Source organism: Sinocyclocheilus grahami, unplaced genomic scaffold, assembly GCF_001515645.1.
Source record: "Sinocyclocheilus grahami isolate Dianchi unplaced genomic scaffold, SAMN03320097.WGS_v1.1 scaffold305.1, whole genome shotgun sequence".
NCBI lineage: Eukaryota > Metazoa > Chordata > Actinopteri > Cypriniformes > Cyprinidae > Sinocyclocheilus > Sinocyclocheilus grahami.
Genome location: NW_015505484.1, coordinates 72,979 through 95,286, shown reverse-complemented (window position 1 = coordinate 95,286; position 22,308 = coordinate 72,979). Strand labels below are relative to the sequence as shown.

The window sequence follows — 22,308 nt, the reverse complement described above, 5'->3', positions numbered from 1 at the left end:
TCTAACACGCCAACACGCCCCCACATATCTACCTCACTATGTGGGAAGATTTGCATAACGCCGCCCAAACGTTCACGCAAGGCGTAACTTTTTCTCACTGTAGTATTGTTGCCGTCGCCATGTCGTGAAGACGCTGTGTGTTTCGTTGTGAAAGCGAAACTACTTTGTTTGGTCTTCCAAAAGAGGACGATATCCGCTTCGTCATGCCTGGAGCTGATCCGTGCTGGTCGCTGAGGGAATACATCAACTTAGTGCTGTGGATCGCCGGATCGGCTTTCACCGTGGACGAAGCGGAGTCCAGCCCGGGGTCGTCACATGTGTTTGCCGCTCCTTCGTCGGATTCGCCGGCCGCGCCGTTCTCAACCCCGCCGCCTCTGCTCACTCTAGTCCGGCCTCAGCTCACGCTAGGCCCCCGTGATTTTCATTGTGAAAGCGAAACTACTTTGTTTGGTCTTCCAAAAGAGGACACGACTACAAATCAGTGGCTAAGTTGTATTTACAACACTGTTCCAGAACAGTTTAACCCAAATATCCAGATGTGTGCAGCACATTTTATGGAGGACTGTTTACTGATCCTGGTAGAGTAGACTACAATGCCGGCAGTTCTGACTCACAGTCATAACTTTTCATTTAAAGGATTTGCCACTGATTATTCAAACGCGAGTTTTGGGCAGTGTAGTGTAGCACTTGTTGTTTGTCATTTCTCCGATCACAAATGCAGACAGGGTCTTATGTTTACGCGGAGCAATGCAACACAACGAGTAAAAAGACAGTATAAGTCATTATAATCAGTAGTTATGTCCCCACTGGATGCAACAAATTCCTCGTTTGTAATGGGTTTCAATGTTTTTGTCGTCGCTCCGGCCGGACACGGCATCAACACTATGGTGAGGGGCGTAACATTTCCGTCACACGCTTGAGGTATTTGGCCAATCACAACGTACTGGATAGCTGGCCAATCACAGCACACCTCGCTTTTCAGACCGATGATCTTTGTAAAAATCGACGCGTTTCAAAAAGGCTGGGCATAGAGGTTAGTTCTGTATACAAGTTCTGAACCCTACTATACCTGTATGGCGGTAAGTCGAGCCAGACGAGCTTTTTCTTCCCTGATGCGCTTTCGATCATCTTCTTTCTTCTTCAGTGATTCAGTGGTTTTCTCCTCCTCTACTCTCTGCTCCCTCTCCTATGGAAAATACACCAAATCACCCATAAGCATGGGAGCAATACCTTTGAACAGACAATAACAATATCCACTGCAGGACTGTAGCCTATACTGTAGATACTGTATCTACATCAACTGGAAACAAAAATATTCTTTCTACATTGAAGGACATTCAAAAATGTCATGTATTCTAAATAAATAATTTTTTTATTCAAATATTAATGTTATATTTTATGATTAAATATTTAAGTCAAGATTTTTTAGACCTCCTTGGGTGAAATACATTACCTTCTTTTTGGATGTGAGGAGGTGTTTGATTGTATTCTCATTGGCTCTCTTTCTGCTGGCTTGGCGACGATACCACCGCTGGATGGTAATAGCAGCATGGTTCACCTGCTGAATATACCTGTAAAACATTTTTGTAAACGTTTAACCATATACAAAGGCCATTTAGAAACAGTTTGAAATGCCTCAAAGGTCAATCAAACATTTGCACCGAGATGATCACAACTAGGGTGGAAACAACAGAGGGCTAGAAAACTGCTGACCTTTCGGCCTCCTCTTCAGTCACCTCTCGTCTGCTTGGCTGACCTGGGCTTCGGGGGCTACGGGGGGCGTTGTTGTTGGAGCTTGATGACGCGGAGGAGAAGTTCTTCTGAGACTTAGTAAGAGAACAGCTCACATCCAGAGTCACATCATCATTTACGGTGGCTTTGATTATGTTACTGTAAAAACAGAGAGAGGGCAAATACTGTAAATGTGTAGGCCTGGAAACAGCATACTCAAGCAAAATAGAGCCTTATTTAGAGGACTTATGTCTAAGATTAGTTCACACAGCTGTGCAAACATTCAACGTCATAATGAACCTACTTGAAGGAGGGTTTCTGATTGGAGCTCTTTGGAGTGAGGGGTTTCTCTGAGTGGTTATTATGGAGGATGGTGGTCACAGAGTTACCCACAGCTGCTTTATTGCTCCTGAAAGTCAATGCAAAGACATTCTAGATATTCAAATACATTTTTTACAAAAAAATAACAAATATATGAATCAAATCAATATATAAGTTACCAAGACTGCATTTATTTAATCAAAAATACAGTAAAACAGCAATATTGTGAAATATTATTAGAATTTAAAACAACTTTTGTTTTCTATTGTAATATATTTTAAAATGCCATTTATTCCTGTAATGGCAAAACTGAATTTTTACCAGCCATTATTCCAGTTTTCAGTGTCACATGATCCTTTTAAAAATTATTCCAATTTGCTGATTTGCTCAAGAAACATGTTTTAATCAAAGCTGAAAACAGTTTATTTTTTATAAATAGAAAGAAAAAAAAATAAGTGGAAATCTTTTGTAACATTTTAAAATGTCTTTTACTGTCACTTTTGATCAATTGAATGCATTCTAACTAAATAAAAGTATCATGATCTTTTTAAAAACAATCTTACTGACCACTAACTTCTGAATAACATAAATTTACAATTTCAATAATTCAAGCTGACCACTAACTTCTGAATAACAATTTACAATTTCAAGAATTCAAGCTTGACCTTTTAGTTGAGAAGACTCTTAAAATCATGAGACACAAATTTAGTCAAGAGTCTCTAAACGTTTGACTGGTGCTGTATATTTTAAAGCCATAAAACTGAAAGGAATCTAGTGCTCTTCTCCCTCCGGCATACTAATGCTTTGATTGACAAGCACAAAAATGGTGTAAAAGTGAATCCGTTTCCTCTGACACTGTTCTCATGGCAACAACAGAGTTTGAAAGCTACCCATTAGGACACAGTAGTGCCTAAGCTGTAGGAGAAAATGGCTTCCCACCTGTTGTTGGCAGTGAAGTTGGCAGCCAGAGAGACGCCGGTTTCCCTCTTCTTCATGCCTGTAGGAGAATCCATACTGCAGGTACTGTGAGAGCTGCTGGGCACAGGAAATGCTCTTGGCTGGTCATCCTGAAAGCAAGACATCAGTTTAAACCAATGCTACAGCAAGAGCAAGCAAAAACATCTTTCCACTGTTTAGGGCCTCATGAGCTCATCATTTTAAGTTATTTTTCACAGCATAACAATCAAACGGGCAAATTAACCTTACAAAAAGTTATCATGGTGTCCTACATATAATTTAAAAAGTATAATAAAATCTGACAACCACAACAACCAAAGAGTAGTTGGACGTTACCAGGATGTTCCACGTAGTATGGTCTTTGGATGTCTTGGAGAGGCTGGCCAGTTTTCTACGTCCATCAGAGCTGCTGTTGAACAGAGCCAGGAAGTCTTCTGTGTGGCCTTCACTGCAATCAGACGCAGAGAGAGAAAGACAGGAAGGAAGGAAAGACAGAAAGGTCAGAGTATTACACACTAAACACACATGAGGAACATATAAACACAACACTAGACCAATAATACCTAAGATACCATTCAAGTAGTAGTAGTATATATTTATTTAATGCCATGTCAGCATCTTAGGCTATTTTCATGGCAAAAAACATTTTTAAAAAATGCAAGTATAACAAATGCAATAAAAACCAGCAAACAAACAAACACAAGATTTTTCACATTAACATATGATACAAATTCTAAAACTTTTTCTGGCAAAATTATACTAAACTCTTTAAGTGAGTTCACTTCATAAAAGAGTTAAGATACCATTCAAAAGCTTGGGGTCTGAAAGATTTTAAAGGAGTCTCTTATGCATGTCAAGGCTGCGTTTATTTTAACAGAAATATAGTAAACAGTAATATTGTGAAATATTATTAATATGAAACACCCACTTTCTATTTTAATAGATTTTAAAACACAATTTATTGTTATTATTAATATTATTAATCCTGTGATGGCAAAGCTAAATGTTCAGCATTACTCCAGTCTTCAGGGTCATAGATCCTTCAGAGGTCTGTGAGAGCCAGAAATCTTGCTTGTTTGTAGGTGACCAAATACTTATTTTACCGAGGAATTTACCAATTAATTCTTTAAAAATCCTACAATGTGATTTTCTGGATTTTTTTTCTCATTTTTTCTCTCATAGTTGAGGTATACCTATGATGAAAATTACAGGCCTCTCTCATCTTTTTAAGTGGGAGAACTTGCACAATTGGTGGCTGACTAAATACTTTTTTGCCCCACTGTATATAATACGTGCTAAAAAATAAATACTTGAGACGTTTGTTCAAATGCAGTTTAGAAATATTAGGAATATCTAGTCTGTGTTTCCCTTCTTTAAAACAAAAATAGATGCAAATCTACCTCCAGTAAAAACAACCAGACTATTTAGGCTAAACATATCAGATGAGCATATATAAAAAAAAAAAGTTTCCTTTCGGAGGTGACAACAGCTGCACTGGGCTCACAGCAGAGGAATGCTTCAGCGGAGGCTGATTTTAAAGGGGTAGATGTCCATAGGCATTTGGCAATTGCATCCCTCTGCATTTAAATTGCATAAAATGTTTAACATGATACTCGCCCCTATGTCTGACCCACCGGCATCTGTGCTAGCAACTTCAGTATGTATATGTGAGTGTTTTGGGGGTGTAAGGGGCGCCTTGCGTCAGCTAGTCCAATGAAAAGCAATTCAAGGAACTACATTCCTCCACGTTTCCTCTTTTTAAGCAATTCAGAAGGGAAGAGAGGTCACGGAATGACAGTTATTAAGCACCAGAGGGAAGGGGGGAGGGGTATTAGGTTGTTCCTTCATTTAAACCCCCTTGTGGCATCCCAGGATGCAGTGGGATGGAAGGGCAGAACTGGCAGCTGCCGGACAAAAGAATTTCAGCATGCACACTTCTCCTTTCACCGAGTCCTCATTCGAGTGAAACCGGAGACCCCGGCTCCCCTCTTGACAAAGCTGAACCCAGCCCCCTCTTGCTTGGCTTGTGCTGCAGCCGCCAGGCTACAATAGCTATTGTCTGGGGAAACCCAAAATCACTCAACCCCCAGCTGTTGCTGCTTTAAGGGTATAAACCCCCCAACCTCTACGTTTACGAGGTGATCAACCAGACATACCACAGCTTGGGTGAAGTGAGTGCATGCAGGCATGTGCACAAGACATGTACATGCACAAACATGCCATCATTACTTTAAAAAAAAATATCATATGTTGAGTAAGTTGTCAGCTAACCTCTCACTCACATCCCTTGGGGACAGTCCATTCTCAAAGTCTGAATAGGACAGCTGGCACATGTTGATGGGTGAATCTCACAAAAACATATTATTTTTCTCACAAAATCAAAAGCAAGAAATTATAATTTATATTTTACATAAAGACCATTTAGGACCAAGATTTACATAGGACCATTTAGGACTGAGATTTGATTTAATTTGATTAATGGAATATATATATATACATTTTATTTATTTAAATATATTCTGATTAAAATATTTATTTATTTTTTCCCCATTAGATTCTCACCAATGCAATACAGTATTTTTAAAACTGTATTATAGTAAATAAATATTATAATTCAATGCTTTTTATAATGTAAATCAGCATAGACTACAGAAAGTACACCATGCCATACAAATACTATACAATCTAATATATAGTTATTATTAAATATTATTATATAAACATTAAATGTTATATAGATATAATATAAGAATGTTTATAACATTTACGGTAATGAGAATTGAGAAGAAAATATATTGAATTATTATGAAAATAATGTCACAAAAAAAATTCTAAACATATACTAAAACAGGATTAATTTTATCAGACAAATTAGATTATATTTTATTATATTTATTTAGGATTTTTTGGTCACCTGGATGTGTTCATTACAAGTTCTGTTCGATTCACCAGCATCAACACCAAAAGAGACAAACTTCAAAATGGCATGCAAAGGAATGACAGATGGTTCTGTACCTGGGGCTTGTGTTGGCCTGCTGGTTCACCTGTGTGGTGCTGTTAGACCGACGCAGATTCTTAATTGCTCGTGAGCTCCCCAATCCAGCATCAGTCTGCCAACAACAGAGAGTGCAAAGTAGTTACAATACTAGGCCTGCTGAAGACTAAAAACAGGTTTGAAATGGAGCAACTCTCATATAAAGGTGCAGTTATGACATTGGGTTAAGAGATAACCAATGCAATTTGATGTTACAATAAATGGCTTTTATTAATTTGTCTGTTCTTACACCAAGTCACTGTAAGGCTTCAGACAACTTGAAATCCAAAGCTTCAAAAACTACATTGTTCCACAAAAAATAGTGTGTAAATAATGACAGAATTTTATTTACTTTAAACAAAGAAAGAATGGAGTTAATATAATGAGAGCGGAGATGTGAAATATCCTGTTTTGCATTTGTCTAAATCTTAATAACTGCTCCGGGTGTGTGTTCACGGTGTGCGTGTTCACTGCTGTGTGTGCGCACTTAGGATGGGTTAAATGCAGAGCACTAATTCCTAGTATGGGTAACCATACTTGGCCACATGTCACGTCACTCATGACACTCATAAATGAGTCTCACAAGGCGAAGACCACAATATGCATATCAGAAAAGTTGCCTTTATGACAAATGCAAGTCTCCAAGTGACGATGGTGGTATAGATAGTCCAAATTTATGCTTTAATTTGCATGGTTATCTCATTAATAAAGTATAAAGTGCTTGTAGGACCATCACTCAATGACCTTATACAAGGGTCACTTACTACCATATTCTTGATCATTACACAATCTTCTAGCCAGACTCACCAAAGTGTTTCGCTTCCCCCGGCCATCACTGGCCACAGACACAGATATGGATCGAGAGAAGTGTTTTCCAGGTGAAGCGCTGCTGGGTCTGCGGCCCATTGTGAGCGGAGAGCCGGTCAGGCTGAGGTCCAGAGCGTCTCCAGCTGCCCCTGTCTGGACGGATGCGGATGGACTGCGAGTTGTATGCATATTAAACTGATGGACACAGAAGAGGATTCAGTCATAAAAACTGACAAATGCACACAAAAAAAAACAAGACAACCACCACAGAGGATGCTGGATATTGTCAGGATTCCCAACACTTTGTGACCAATGAATTTCCATGATTTTTCCAATTTCTAGACATTACCAAATAAGTATTTAAATAAAAATGTGTATATCTACACTGATGAAATATTTTACAGCTCAGCATAACTAGAAACTCTTATATTCACTATACACACTTCCATCACAGATTTCCCAGCCATGTGTTCCATTAGCATTTCCATTACATTTCTAGGTTTTCCATGACAGACTTATCCTCTGGATCAGAAGCAGGGGAAAACATTAAATAATAGCAGGTCAGTATTTTATTTCAACAAAAATACTGTAAAAGATGCTGTTGAACGCCACAAGTAAAGCCATCCGTATATGTGTTTCTATGGTAACAAATTCAAAGCATCTACACTTTCCATCATATATCATATTTCCAAACACTTTTTGGGTTACCTAAATAGTTTACAATATTCTCTGTGTATAGGTATATCTACACTGATGAAATATTTTACAGCTCAGCATAACTAGAAACTCTTATATTCACTATACACACTTCCATCACAGATTTCCCAGCCATGTGTTCCATTAGCATTTCCACTATATTTCTAGGTTTTCCATGACAGACTTATCCTCTGGATCAGAAGCAGGGGGAAAACATTAAATAATAGCAGGTCAGTATTTTATTTCAACAAAAATACTGTAAAAGATGCTGTTGAACGCCACAAGTAAAGCCATCAGTATATGTGTTTCTATGGTAACAAATTCAAAGCATCTACACTTTCCATCATATATCATATTTCCAAACACTTTTTGGGTTACCTAAATAGTTTACAATATTCTATGTGTATACTGACAATAATCTACATTTAAATGAAGATATAAATAAATCCTTAGTGTAACAGTCTAGGTCTTTCTATCATGATAATCTACAGTTCAATCATACAAAAACAAAGACATTTAACACCAAAGGCCTCCTCCGGCATCGGCACAAAACTGATGAGGGTCAATACACAATACACTGCCTTTGAGAAATATGCAAAAATATAAACAAAGATGTTTAACTGAATAACGTTAGTTACTGTGCGCTAATACATTGATTCAGCTATGGCGAAACTGCCTTTCTTGCACCACTTCTTGCTGGCTTCACATGATATACACGATGACTACAGCAGGATTACACTGTCAATTCATTGCTTACCTTCTCTAAATTGCCCACATCAGATGAATAAACCGTATTTATCCAAATAAGAGCGTCGTTATTCGCGTTCGGAGCGCCTGACAGAGATTTCTCATCTGTCTCCAACTCCACAGCGCATCATTGGCAACCAGAAAACATACAGGAACTCCGCCCATTGAGTTTTGATTGGTGGAGGACGGAGCGTACTAGTGATCTGATTGGCTGCTTGGGTGTGTCTTTTAGACTGATGGCTGAAAGAGGCGTAACGAAAAGGCAAGGTTGGTAGGCGTGCTGCTCCGGCGGCAGATGTGGCGTCTGTGATTAATAATTTAAGATGACTTCTTGTGTGAGTTTTAAAGGTGACATACTAATTAAACGAATAATTATAACTATTAAACATGGCAAAATATACTTACTTAACGTTGTATTTTACAAAATAATTTTATTAATAATAATTAAAAAAAAGAACTCGTTAATTTCAGTTTCTGGAACAATTTCACAATACTACTAAACAATTGGACAAGTTTTCATATATTGTGAATACAAAACAAATTTGTCACAATGTAAACACACTGTTGATCAATAATACAACTTTATTTGGCCCTGATTAACAGTGTGGAGCATATAGTGTTACAGCAATACAGTAGGCTATTGTTTCATTAATTCTTGTTCCCTGAATCAAATATTTACACAAATCTCTTTTAAAAAAAGTTCTCAACTATATGAAGACATATTCAAAGTTCTAAAGAGTAAACATAGATTATTTTAATCAACTGGTTTAACAATATAAAGAACAAGAAAGATTTCGAGGGTTGGAATGAGTCATAAATCTGTCCTATACAACAGACATGACAACATCTGACAAAAAATATTAAAGCAGTCCAGATCTTTTCACATTTGTATTATTCATATTGGTTTGGCTCTTTCAGAAGATCTTTTCAGGGTTTGAACTCCACGGCAAGCCTCCAGATTTCTGCTGCTTTAGCCAAAGTGATTTCCTCTGGAAGATGATCTAAACCAGGAAAAGAGGTGATGTTCTTCTCCTCCAAATGGAATTCCATGGTGGACCTGATGCTATGTTGTGAAAGAGAAAGGAGGAAGGGTGTTCAGTGGTGTGGTTTAGGATCAACAGTTAGCACTGATTCTATTGTCCCCAGCACACGCATTCCTTTTCATTCCGACCAGCTGCCTGCTCAGTAGTTGACTAGAGCAGGGCACACTGACAGATGGGAGCCTGGAGGGGTCAAAGTGTGCCTCTCTTGGGTCTAAAAGCCCACAGGTCTCCAGGGAATGACTAGGTTTGGAAGGTCTGCATTGTTGTGATTGAAAGTGGCCATTCTGAGGAAAGACCCTTATGTCTCTTTGTGTTGTGGTTTGCCTGCAAAAAATCGTCTGCTGAGTTCTCTCTCAATAGACTCATGATCATAGGAGCTCACTGTTTGCTGACCCTTCTCTAGTGTGTAATGGCAGTTAGCTAACACCAAAGGGAGCAACTCCTTTTCTGGGTGACACAGGGCAAGTTGGCTCTCAGACAGCGCTGTCAGTGGCACTTTATAGTCACTGTAAGAGGAAATGCAATTGGCATGCATTAATAAGAAGCACAAAAATTAGAATGATTTCTGAAGTATCATGTGACACTGAAGACTGGAGTAATGACTCTGAAAATTCAGATTTGACATCACAGGAAAAAACTACATTTTAAAATATAATAAAATAGAAAATAGCCATTTTAAAATGTAATCATATTTCACAATATTACTGTATTTTTGATCAAATAAATTCAACCTTGGCGAGCATGAGAGACTTCAAAACAAAAACATTAAAAATCTTACAAAGGTTTGTGTGTGCACACTCCTTCTCAAATACACACCTGTCTTCCTGGTGACAGAGTTTTCTGGCTTCTCGCACAAGACTGTTGTGTGTCTCAGACAGGAGATCTATGATTGCGTGGAGACATGAGCCTGGCCCGTGACGACTCAAGGAGAGAAACTGCCCAGAGCTTTCTTGAGTTATTTCTTTTTCATAAAGTGTAGGATCCAAACCCAAAGAAGCTAAAATAATGAAACAATATCATACTGTACTTTACAATGATGCCTAGACTCACTTGTAGTATTTAAATGTTTGATTTTAGTTTTAAGAGTTTTTTTTATTTAAAGCTGCAGTAAATGTTTCTGGTTAAAAAAAAATCGAAATCAATTTTTGAGCAAGTACATAACCAGCCAGTGTTCAAAACTAGCGCCTTACCTTTCACAATGGTACGCTTATAATAATGTTTTCTAATTTGAGTGGTACTGGTAGGTTTTCGCGGGAAATTGGAGCATGCTGCTGCATCATTATGTCACGTCTGTAAACATAAAGAAGTTGTCCCGGCTACTAGGCTATATCACATGTGAGGATCCTGCAGGTGGAGGATCATTTATAGTCTTTTCTCAAAGCAGCTGGAATAATTACATTTATCATTTTGATGGCGCATGTAAAAATCAGTCAAATCATGTAATGTGAATGTCGTACAGTCTTGCTTGAGACTAAAAAAACGAGTTGAAAGCGCACCGAGCCGCGGAAGAGACTTTCTCAAGCGCTTTCCGCGAGCGAGATTCACGAAAGAGTGAAACACGGACAAATGCGCTTCATTCATTCATTTATAACCACTCATACCCCACACCACCACCCCCACCGACACAGTTTTGCGTAGGGCCCCCAGAAGTCTAGGATCGGCACTGAGTTCACAACCCATTTAAAGAAAATAATTCCGCAAATAACTGCAATTGCAAGTTTCAAACAGAGCTGGCGACAAAGAGGCAAAACTTATGGACTGCAGCTTTAAACAAAATAGTATAGAATTTTAAATATTGTCCATTTAGTGGCTTATAACGGCCAGTTTAATAATTATCATGGGTTCAACTCACAGGAAATACATAATGATAAATACTGAATGCATAAAACTTCTCGCAAATTCCACATGTAAAACTCTTAACAGCTTACCATTATTGGATATTTCCATTCTGAGTTGGTTCCACACCTTCATGAAGATCTCTACTCTTTCCGACAATAATTTCTTCTGATGGCCTATTTTCAATTAATGTGGTGCGCTGTCGCCCTTTCTATGTAAAAATCAGTCAAATCATGTAATGTGAATGTCGTACAGTCTTGCTTGAGACTAAAAAAAACGAGTTGAAAGCGCACCGAGTCGCGGAAGAGACACTGTTTCTCAAGCGCTTTCCGCGAGCGAGATTCACGAAAGAGTGAAACACGGACAAATGCGCTTCATTCATTCGTTTATAACCACTCATACCCCACACCACCACCCCCGCCGACACAGTTTTGCGTAGGGCCCCCAGAAGTCTAGGATCGGCACTGAGTTCACAACCCATTTAAAGAAAATAATTCCGCAAATAACTGCAATTGCAAGTTTCAAACAGAGCTGGCGACAAAGAGGCAAAACTTATGGACTGCAGCTTTAAACAAAATAGTATAGAATTTTAAATATTGTCCATTTAGTGGCTTATAACGGCCAGTTTAATAATTATCATGGGTTCGACTCACAGGAAATACATAATGATAAATACTGAATGCATAAAACTTCTCGCAAATTCCACATGTAAAACTCTTAACAGCTTACCATTATTGGATATTTCCATTCTGAGTTGGTTCCACACCTTCATGAAGATCTCTACTCTTTCCGACAATAATTTCTTCTGATGGCCTATTTTCAAACATAAATTAGAGTACAGTAATATTACTTACAAAAATCCATCAATATATCGAGCAACTAGCTATCTCCTCTAGTGAGTATAAGTATGACAGACCAGCAGGAATGCATTGCAGCAGTGAAGCGATGGTGTCGGTCTGGGTCTCAGAGCCTGGAGGAAGCACTTTCATAAGATCAGACAACAGAGCAGCAAGAGCTGGCAAATGGTTCAGCTGTCTTATGCAGTGCACCTAAAAAAACAGACAAACACAGAGGAGTATAATTTGGAAACATGCTTAAAGACAACATGAAACTCTGTGCGCAACTTGCGTAAGGTGACACAAGGGCCTGGATAATTGTTTTATAGGTCTTCAGTGAACTAACCTTATTGATAAAAAGGGTAAGCAGGGGTGCTTGACTCTGGTTTATTTGCTGTGAGAAGCTTTCCACCGTTAGGACAGGTGAGGGGCTCCAGAAGGCAGAGTGGTGGGTGGGGCAGTTAGTGGGGAGATGAAGGACTTTTTGAGGGTCTCCTCTCAGCACCTTCATCAGGGGACTGTTAGAAAGTTGGTTATCAGCTGCAATCAGATCCTGTGCTCTTCCCAACATCCTGTTCAAATCCTGAAAATAGAGACTTGGTTGACTGAAGCAATTATATGCCTTTAACGTGGTTATTTATACTCACTCTATTTATTTCGTTTATTAAGGTTATTTGTGATTTTCAAATAAATGGTTTAAATGTATCCCATTCTTTTCAAATGGTTCACACATTCCTGATATTCAGCAGTATCAAGACTGACCTGTAAAACAGGACTGATGGCAGTTTTACAGACTGTGGTCTCCCACTGCTCTCTGGACTTGCGTGTTGACAGATCCACACCGGCACCTGGTGAAGACAAAAAATATCAAACATAGGGTTTCTTGTTGCGCAGTTCATTGTAGCATTGCTATGTTAACTATAACTAAACTAAAAAACATTTACGGTAATTGAAAAGCTGAAATATAATAAAATATAAATATTACATACAAATACATATATATACAGTATATATATGATATAAAAAAACTAGCTCAAATTAAAATGAAAACTGAAAATTTGTAAATAAAAGATTTACAATTCAAAATATTTATAAATACCACAGAGTATTGAGATAATACTAAAATAAATTAAATACTAAGAAACAATGAATTTTGTTTGCATGTTATGCTCTTCTTTGTTACTATTTTATAAGTAAAATGCATGCGATACTAAGTTCAAGCAGGTTTATCTTTAGTCAAGATTAAAAGATACCTGAGGTGGTCTGTAGAAACTTGCTGAAGATTAGATGAATTATAATGGCAGAATCATCCAAGTTAAGATTTAAAGTCTTCCCAAGAACCTCCATGTCCTTCTCAAGATGTTGCCAGAGGAACTCATAGACATCATTAACATTTGGAAGGATCATATTTCTGATGCCCTGTGAAGAACCAAAGCCTTTAGAAAACAGTGTTTTTATTCTCTAACACTAGTGGCCCATTAACTGATTTTCAGTAGTTGGCATTATGTAGACAAAGGGAGTTGGCACATAATAATACATTTATCAGCAGGTATTAAGTGAACTTTCAGGGTTCCTTCAAACTTTTTTACCTGTTGATGGTGAATGGCTCCTTGCAACATGGCCAGGTGAAGACAGAGACGGAGAACACAGGACTGTGCTGAAGTGAGATTCCTGTTTGGTGCTTCAGACCGGTTTTCAGCATGTCCCAGTACATGTCCAGGTCGTGTCATGTCAGGGATTCCATGAGCTTCAATAAAGCCTTCAACTGGTTTATGGTTCTGGCCTCCTATACGGACTCCACAAGTGGCACAATTTGACAAAGCCACTGGTTTGCCACACTAAAGAAAATGGAGAAAATTAAATGACCGTTATCAATTTCACAGACCACGGTACCAGTTCATTCAAATAAAAGTGAAAGAAAATACATCTCACCTCTCCCACAAAGCATGCATGACCATTATAACACACTGCAAAGCAGGAAGGAAAGACAAAATCTATTAGGCAGGTGGCATTTAAGGAAATATTTTTATTTTCACTTCATGCACAAGGCACACTCACAGTACATCTTCAGGTTTTTCTCTCCAGCGAGCCACTGCCGGGCCTCACTGGTATTGTCATCAGGCATTGTGGGTAGGAAGGCTCCCTGAGGAAGAGTAGAGAAACATAGCGATTTTAATCATCATCGTGACCAATTCAAAAACCACAGTGCATGACCATCATGAAAAATAAAGAGTGTTCGCATAAAATCAAATGCAAATCACTCCAATCTCACTCCAATAATTTGTATTATTCACAAAAAAGCCCTTACGGTCATATTCTGAGGTTGAGAGGCAATATTGAAAAGGGGACTCAGCAGCCTGTTTCCACTGTAAAACACTGCACTCGCATGCACCATAAGCTCCAGCACAGGACGACGCTTAGCAGGTACACCTGCTCTGAGACTCAGGAAAGATTCTGGACCTCCAATCTCATTGGACAAGAGAGCAGTGCAGAGCTGTCTGGCATGTCCTGTGATGTTCTCTCTAATAACCTCCTCCAAGAACCTGATCTCCTGTTGATAGAGAGGAAAATGTAGGTGTTTAGGTCTGCCAGTGTTTTGCCTAATTTTTCTGAATCTCATAAAGTAAAGGCATGTATGCTCAAACACATTACTTTTGCAGGTTGGATGAAGTTCTGATGAACATCACAATAATACTTAATACAAATTTAGTCCTACATGGATTCTAGCTGAATTCTGAATCCTCACTAGTGATTAATAAAATCATACAACCTAACCAAAACTTACCTGTGCTTGAGGATATATAGCTTTTTCAGGTGACATGAAGCGACAAGTGACCTGCCTGAACACAGCCAGAGTCAGCAGGACATTTTTCACTGGGCCTGAACCACCCATTGCCTGAAAGAAAAAAAAAACATTCAGGCTCTGAATGATCAAATGTAACAGTAACATTTCTATTTCAAATATATGCTGTTATTTTGGACTTTCTATTCACCAAAGAACAGAAAAACAGTACCACAGTTTCCATAAAAATATTGATGACAATAAAAAAAAAAGTTTCTTGAGCACCAAATCAGCATATTAGAATGATTTCTTGAAGAAAATGTGACCCTGAAGACTGGCGTAATGATGCTTTGCCATCACAGGAAAATATTGATTACAGTGAATATATTTACATAAAAAACACACTTTATATTGTCTGTCAAATGTGTTCATAATTAGACATCCGTCAAATAAAATCACATCATTAACCATTAGAGGTTTGCTCACAAAATAATGTTTTGTGTGTGTGTTGTTTATTTAATACAGATGTAGACTCTGACCCGTAATGCTTCTTTGAGTCCATTTGTTGCTTCTCCCACTCCATCTCTAAGAGTGCGGTATGACTGACCACAACACAAGAAACGATCCACCTCTGCAGGAATCAACCTCTGTAGAAGAGAAAACAAACAATTATCATAGAGCTGCTTTTTTAATTAAAGAATAATTTTTTAATCAACAAACTCAATTTTAATATATATCTCTACAGTATTAAAAAACACCCTACGCAACATCATTTGAATGGCCGTACATGAAGCCGTAGTATCTCTGCAGGAAAGATCCATTCATAATCAGTGCTGCTCATCAGTGCTTGCAGACAGTCCATGCCAGCATGCCTGTTGAGTGCTCGAAGCAGGTAAACTCTGTACCAGTCATTGTTATCGTATTCAAACACAGCCTTCACCTGCTCCAAAAGCTTTAGCTCAACTTCCTCAAAATCTGAAAGACACCAAACACAGAAAGTTTGCACAATAAAATGCTATTGCACATGTTATTCGTTTAAGCATTGCAATATACCCTAACTGCCATGAACTGGTCAGAGCAGAAGCCCCTCATACCAGATCTTTTGCTGATAGCTTGGGACAGGATCCTGGCAGCAGAGTCCAGACACATTCTGAGGCGACCCATAGACAGTAGAAACTCTGCTGGGTCATTCTGTCTGCTAGGTGTCTGTTTACGAGCCAGTCGGCTAAGGAAGTTTGAGTTCTCCTTCAGATGTCTATGATCTCCATTTAATCCAGAACAAAACAGAGAATCCTGGATAAATAACAAATCTGCTTTTAGAAACAAACATGCAGATTTTTAGATAATTAATGTGGCTGAAAGTGCAATACAACTAATGGTGATTATACTTCATAAAAAATAAAAGTTTTTGGTGCATTTGCTAAGATACTTTGGATGGCTGCTAAGGTGTTGCCAGGTAGTTGCTTACTGGTCCAAAACAAAAGTCTTGCCATATGCTTTGGGCCCATGGGATTTTTCACCAATTTTGTTGGCCAACCAAAATCATAAAAATAATCACACTTGATGAATCATTCATGTCCGTGGTAAAGAGTGGGTTAAGTGCTAAATATAGCAAAAGTGAAACTTGCCTTAGCAAGCACCATTAATAAGTGAATACATGATACAAAGACACCTGGGATACTTGATTATGACACACCTGGAAACAGTTAACAAAGAGCCGGTAGAGTTCAGTTCTGTCCTCCTGGTCCAGAAGCTTGTTCTCCAGGTTTTCTAAGTACTTTTGTATATGCTTCTTCACCTGTTTGAAGCTGAAGAGATTATCTTATTGCAAAATGTTCTTGATGAGAGTAAAGGCCAATTCACATTGCACCAACAAACACCGACCAGCGTGGAAAAACACCAGATTACAGCACGTCACTTCCATGACAAATGGCAAATACACCGATCTAACAAGACCAGACGAAGTGTCTCTTGCTCTTAGTCGGCGTCTGTCAGTGTAGTGCGAATTGGCCTTAAACAAAACTCTGTGGACTGTGGACTATATATGAAGACAATACTGCATATTTAATGTCGTAAACAAAAGGTCACAAATTTCCTGGATGTGTTAATGTGTATGAGTTGTCTGTATTGGAGCACCTGTATTGCAGAAGAAGTTTTGGCAGCACAGAGCGCACCACAGGGCTCTGGTCAACACACTCCAGGAATGGGGTGAGCTCTCTGGTCTTATAAACATCTCCTGTAATGTATCCAGACAATTAAACAAACATAAAAAAGCTAATTATAGAGTAAATCACTCTTTGTATATATTTTCAATGAATTTGTTGTTTTGATTCCCATAATTAGACTGAATGATTCGTTCACAAACTCAATGAACCATTCATTGCAGATTATTATGACTTAAATGGCCTGTTTAGCCACCAAGCTATTGTATAATTTCAGAAGACTTGGAATATAGAATGCAAAATGCATGAACCAGTGATATGAAATTTTAATTCTAAATTTACTTCATTTTTGAAGCTTGAAAGCTCCAGTTCTTGTTTATTGTAATTGCACTGAAGTGTACAGTTTGCAATGAAATATTCCACAAGGAAATCCACCCGCCTTGTGCCAAAATGAGGAGAGAGAAAAGCAGTTCCACCAGGTCTTCTGGGGGATCTTGAGCATCAGTCAGACAGAAACGAGAAACCAGCTCCAGGAAAAAGGCGTTACAGCATTTTCTTATTTCTTTATGCTGCTTCAGGGCTAAGCTGTAACAGATAAAGATTTTGACAGTTCACAATATATCAACAACAGTAAAGAAGCTAATTGTTCCTTGTATACCCATTCAGTCTAAATGGGTATCTGAGCTTACCAAGAACAAAGAATTAAACTCACTCTATAGCTGTAGAGACAGTGGGCCGGTAGTTGTTCGACAGAGGTTCCCTGCACATGGGACAGAAGTCCGCTCCTTCCCTCACTGTAGATTTCCTCAGACAGGACAGACAAAACACATGCTCACAAGGAAGCACAGCGGGCTCTGACAGATCTGACAGACAGACAGAGCACTTCACACCATTTCTGAGAAGAAAAAGTATACAGAAAATAAGTAATGAAAGGGTTTATTGTCACATGGTTTTAAATGAAATCAATTATACCATATAATATAATACAACTCAATTCAAGTGTACCGCAGTTCTTTGCTGATGGATTCCTCGTGGTAATCATTAAGTATGCGAATGATTTGCTGAAGATTGTCTTTGCTCCTCAAATCAGGAAACTCTTCCATTAGCTGTGAGAGAGGAAATATAAGCAGTATATGTGCTAAGGTCTTTTGGGGTGAGGGGGCTTCAAGGGACTTCAGTATACCAATGTCTCCTCCAAATGTAATAAACAAAGCAGAGTCTGGACTCACCCCATGTAACTGACTGCAGTGTTTCAGAGTCAGTGCTTTTATCCGGTCATCTCCTACGTTCATCCTGACAACCACCTTTTCAATGAAAGCAGCCACTAGCAACATCCCCTGCCACACTGACCTATGGAAATAAAACAAAAGAGTTTATGTAAGCTTTTGATATCTTTTTAAACATGAAATCATGTTTTCAAATTATACTGTTTTCTAAATCTGCAATATTCTTCATTCTCACTTTATAGTGTCCAGGTGTTTGAGACAGCCAGGGCTGCAGAGGGTGCTGTAGGCAGTACTAAGCACTCTTTCTAAACACGGCTGAAGTTGCTCAACTCTTTGCAAGAAGGTCTGGCATTCAGTTATTGATGTTACAGGTAGGAGCTTTGTTTCTTCAACACAGATACCAACAGCTAGAATGTCCTCACACTGTAATAAAACAGAAGAACAAGATCTAAATATTGTCTCATTAGTATTAATTTAGTAGTTTGGTTACACACACTGGTCTCTGACTCACTGGTAATTATTTTGCTACATAACAGTAGCTTAAATAGGCACTGGAATCTAAGTCACCAGCATGTCTAACTAAAAAAATTAGCTGGTGAACAGACTAAAATAAGCCATTCTGAATCTGAATCAACTCGGAAATTCATGCTGCAATCCTGCTCCTCACCATATCAGGGCTTTCTCTCTTCAATATTTCTCGCTGGATGATGCGGCCCAGCTGAGGGTTGAGCTGAAGGGCATGGGATAATGTGTCCAGGCGTGAGCTGTAGATTTGAGCTGCTGCAAGGATCCACGATGGAGAGAGCTCAGGAGTTACTGACATCTCCATCTGCAGAGCAGACACACAACCCAGCACTGCACTACGAAAGACCTGTAAGCAAAATCAAACACACCCATAGACATCCACATTAGAACATGAAATATGAGATTGTGAAAAAAAATGTTACCAGCCTTATAAAACCTATGCATCTCACCCCATGCTCTTCCTCAGATTGGATTTTGAATGACAGAAGAACATAATCAGTCAAGTAGCGCTGACCCAGCTCAACTTTCTCTCCCTCTGACAGTTTCTGAATATAGCTGCCCAGTCCACTGCCCGATACAGCACTAACAAACTGCTGAATCCTCCCTTTGATGTCTTGCTCAGAACCTGAGAAAAAATTTAAAAACATGGAGTATGCTTATACTGTTTTGCATGATCTTGCAAAACAACAGGAGTTTTATGTAAAAGACGTAGCTATATGTGATATCTGGTTATCTAACTGGCCAACTGTAGTCAGACACAAATCAAAAGGCCTCACCTCGCACAAACTCTGATTCCTCCCACAAACTCTGGCAGTATGTTTTTATCAGCCAGCTAAAAGGAGCAGTACAAGGCCGTTCTACTTCTCCAATAAACAGGTGACACTGCACATTAATCTCCTGATCTGGAGCACTAAAGGGAGAAATCCACCTCATCAGTTACATTTAGACATTTAAAAGCATTTAATGCCTCATTTAATCATTAGCAGGTTTCATATATTTAAAAATACCTTGGATCTTGTGAGACGGTCAAGTCAAGGAGCTGTTGATCTTCAAAGATATCTAGCCAGAACTGGGCCAGACCCTCACTGAGCCCTTCTCCATACAGTAGGTATAAGTTGCAGTCCCTGTCCAACACTTCTAGAACTCGGGCAAACACTGGAGTCAAAACACCCTGTAGGTTGCGCCACAAAGTGTGCCTGAACACAAACACAGAAATGTTTTGCTAGCTTGTTAGTTATCTCTAATCTACGGCTGATGATCCAGTGCAAAAAAATGAATTTTTATTTATCTCATGCTGTTGATTGCTAATACCAGACATGACATGCATGAAGCATTTGGTAGGGAAGAAGTATGGGATTATTTTAAAGACCTTGTGCAAGGCTTGCAAATAACAATTCTACTGTATTTTTATTCCCAATTCAAAGTAGTTCCACACCATTATTTTATCCACGCAAGTTTTAATTATCTGACATTTTTATCCAACCCCTTTTGATTGACATGAAATAATCATTCCTAAGCTTTTTTAAACATCTGAGATAGATAGATAGATAGATAGATAGATAGATAGATAGATAGATATATAGACAGACAGACAGACAACAGATTGTTAATGCTGGTTGCATTACAGTACCGAAGTGTTCCACCTTCCTGCAGAGCTTCACGGTTCTTTGCCACTTTATAAACCCAGTCGTCTGCATTAGGAATCAGTTCCTCCTTCCGCATTAGTGAAAACACCAGCCTCCTTAGCAACACTTCCTGGAACCGTACTGAAAATTCATATAAACATGAATTTGTGACTTAAGCTTATAATTTCTTATGGTTTCTATTTTCAGTAGTACTTTACATGTACAGTACAGGGGCTGACCTCTTTTCCGCCTAGGGTCCCCTCCCAGAAGGCCAAACAATATGTTCATGCGCTCCACACTCCTGGAGGTTTTTTTGCCAGTATCTCTTAGCAATGAAACAGCTTTCTGGGTGCAGGAACTCAATAAAGACAAACTGTGTAGATGCACTGAATCTCCCTGACAACCAATTAAACACAGCATTTCTGTCAGGAGGTATGAAATTATTTCTGATATAGCACATCTCTGATGTATATGTTTAATCAAATCTATTGCAAGCTTAAAGAATTTTTACCTTCTCACTTCCTGGTCCACTTGTACCAATTTCCTCTGATTCGTTGACATCTGTATAAAATATACAGTATATATATACTTTCTTTTGAAAAAAGAAAATGTGAGTTGTGCAAAGGTTACAAAACATGGTGTTGCTAGGGTGTTCTAGGCATTTTTAGACCCTAAATATGGCTTGTGTCTTTCCTTCAGTGCAAGTCTGTGGGATTTGTATCGTCCATCAGGTAGAAATTTTAAAGAGGTGGTTGATTGCGATTTCACTTTTTTAATGTTAGTTAGTGTGTAATGTTGCTGTTTGATCATAAACAATATCTGCAAAGTTACGAAGCTGAAAGTTCAATGCAAACAGAGATATCGTCTTTTAAAATTCTGGCATTTTAATGTCTACAAAAACGACTGGTAAGGGACTACAACGAGTTACTTCCCGGGTCCGTTACATCTCTCTCTCATTCAGATCATCAGCTCAGTGAATACACTTATTTTCACATACTATAGCTATGAGAAGCGTTATACATGGACGCGTGCGGTTGCCGAACTGTATTAAAGCTTTAATCAGAATAAAACTGTATATTAAAAGCTAACAGAAGCAGTAGCATTTACAAATAACAGCATATCTAAAAGTATGAGACAACAACAAACAAAAATCGTAGGACCGCCTCTTAGACTTGCGCTAGAGGCGGTTTAGCCAATCACACTGGGCCAGCTAATCAATCAGAGCCCATCGTGTATTTCTGAGGGAGGGGCTTCATAAAAGCAGGAAATGATCAGCGCGTTCAGAGGAGAAGGGACAGAGCGGTGTGGAATAAAGGTAAATTATGTGAAAAATTATGTGTTTTTCAACAAACGAAACATTAACACATGTTAGACTGCACCCCATAAACACAATCAAGCCTAGAAAAAACCCAGTCAACCACCCCTTTAAGATGGATGACTAACACTTCACCTCACAACAAGCTGCATTGATTTGAGGATTGTTTAATAGTCCAAGTTGCTGGCAGCTTTTGGTCACTGGTACCTTACATACCTGACACGATTTTCTGGGAGATGAGTTTACTTATAGGTATTCCACAAAAAGCCTTAAGATTTAAGGTCATGTCACTGGAATCGCTGAGGTCATCAATATGTGCAGACAGCCAAACTCCTTTAGTAAAAATACACTTGATAAGAATGGATATTTGACCATATCTAAATACACTGCAAAAGTTTGTCTTGCCAAAATTAATACACTAACCTCCTTGAAAGCCAATGTACTTGTTGCTTCTTGTTCTACAATGCTCCCCAATTCGGGAGAGCTTTGTGATAAACACAGTATAGAAGTTGCACTCATCTGACTTTAAGGACAAGATTTCATTCATGGTACAGTATCTAACGTAAGAAGAGTGACAGATAAAATGTCATTAGATTCTGACTCCTGTTATTTGGGTTGTTAATAAATTGAAATCTGATTTAAACTGCATCAAAGGACCTACTTTG

General features: G+C 38.6%; 3 protein-coding genes across 4 annotated transcripts in view; all 3 read right to left on the bottom strand.

Annotated features, from left to right (window-relative positions):
* cep131 (centrosomal protein 131) overlaps positions 1–8,433 on the bottom strand; it is a 30,389-nt gene extending 21,956 nt beyond the window's left edge. For both annotated transcript variants that reach the window (XM_016293580.1, XM_016293581.1), the window contains exons 1-9: positions 8,304–8,433; positions 6,851–7,045; positions 6,025–6,119; positions 3,346–3,457; positions 2,992–3,119; positions 2,036–2,140; positions 1,714–1,890; positions 1,454–1,571; positions 1,070–1,186 (exon numbers count right to left, since the gene is read on the bottom strand). In XM_016293580.1, coding sequence (XP_016149066.1) covers positions 1,070–1,186; positions 1,454–1,571; positions 1,714–1,890; positions 2,036–2,140; positions 2,992–3,119; positions 3,346–3,457; positions 6,025–6,119; positions 6,851–7,039 — 1,041 coding nt within the window. In that variant the 5' untranslated portion in view covers positions 7,040–7,045; positions 8,304–8,433. The remainder of the gene's footprint in view (positions 1–1,069; positions 1,187–1,453; positions 1,572–1,713; positions 1,891–2,035; positions 2,141–2,991; positions 3,120–3,345; positions 3,458–6,024; positions 6,120–6,850; positions 7,046–8,303) is intronic.
* Positions 8,434–8,936: 503 nt separating this feature from the next.
* Positions 8,937–11,343, bottom strand: LOC107601417 (E3 ubiquitin-protein ligase rnf213-beta-like). Its single transcript, XM_016293579.1, has 3 exons — positions 11,265–11,343; positions 10,153–10,333; positions 8,937–9,842 (listed from the first exon to the last, which is right to left on the bottom strand). The coding sequence occupies exons 1-3, from the start codon at positions 11,305–11,307 to the stop codon at positions 9,635–9,637; spliced, it is 432 nt and encodes a 143-aa protein (XP_016149065.1). The 5' UTR covers positions 11,308–11,343; the 3' UTR covers positions 8,937–9,634.
* A 433-nt stretch (positions 11,344–11,776) lies between these two features.
* Positions 11,777–22,308, bottom strand: part of LOC107601401 (E3 ubiquitin-protein ligase rnf213-beta-like) — a 17,420-nt gene continuing 6,888 nt past the window's right edge. The window contains exons 9-36 of the mRNA XM_016293567.1: positions 20,840–20,889; positions 20,568–20,724; positions 20,334–20,469; positions 19,711–19,899; positions 19,480–19,613; positions 19,153–19,328; positions 18,846–19,049; positions 18,414–18,601; positions 18,182–18,302; positions 17,958–18,058; positions 17,665–17,847; positions 17,392–17,537; positions 16,927–17,026; positions 16,487–16,598; positions 15,885–16,083; positions 15,578–15,765; positions 15,330–15,437; positions 14,794–14,904; positions 14,317–14,559; positions 14,067–14,151; positions 13,941–13,975; positions 13,598–13,846; positions 13,262–13,427; positions 12,771–12,856; positions 12,355–12,591; positions 12,089–12,221; positions 11,902–11,985; positions 11,777–11,820 (exon numbers count right to left, since the gene is read on the bottom strand). Coding sequence (XP_016149053.1) covers positions 11,777–11,820; positions 11,902–11,985; positions 12,089–12,221; positions 12,355–12,591; positions 12,771–12,856; positions 13,262–13,427; positions 13,598–13,846; positions 13,941–13,975; positions 14,067–14,151; positions 14,317–14,559; positions 14,794–14,904; positions 15,330–15,437; positions 15,578–15,765; positions 15,885–16,083; positions 16,487–16,598; positions 16,927–17,026; positions 17,392–17,537; positions 17,665–17,847; positions 17,958–18,058; positions 18,182–18,302; positions 18,414–18,601; positions 18,846–19,049; positions 19,153–19,328; positions 19,480–19,613; positions 19,711–19,899; positions 20,334–20,469; positions 20,568–20,724; positions 20,840–20,889 — 3,965 coding nt within the window. The remainder of the gene's footprint in view (positions 11,821–11,901; positions 11,986–12,088; positions 12,222–12,354; positions 12,592–12,770; positions 12,857–13,261; positions 13,428–13,597; positions 13,847–13,940; positions 13,976–14,066; positions 14,152–14,316; positions 14,560–14,793; positions 14,905–15,329; positions 15,438–15,577; positions 15,766–15,884; positions 16,084–16,486; positions 16,599–16,926; positions 17,027–17,391; positions 17,538–17,664; positions 17,848–17,957; positions 18,059–18,181; positions 18,303–18,413; positions 18,602–18,845; positions 19,050–19,152; positions 19,329–19,479; positions 19,614–19,710; positions 19,900–20,333; positions 20,470–20,567; positions 20,725–20,839; positions 20,890–22,308) is intronic.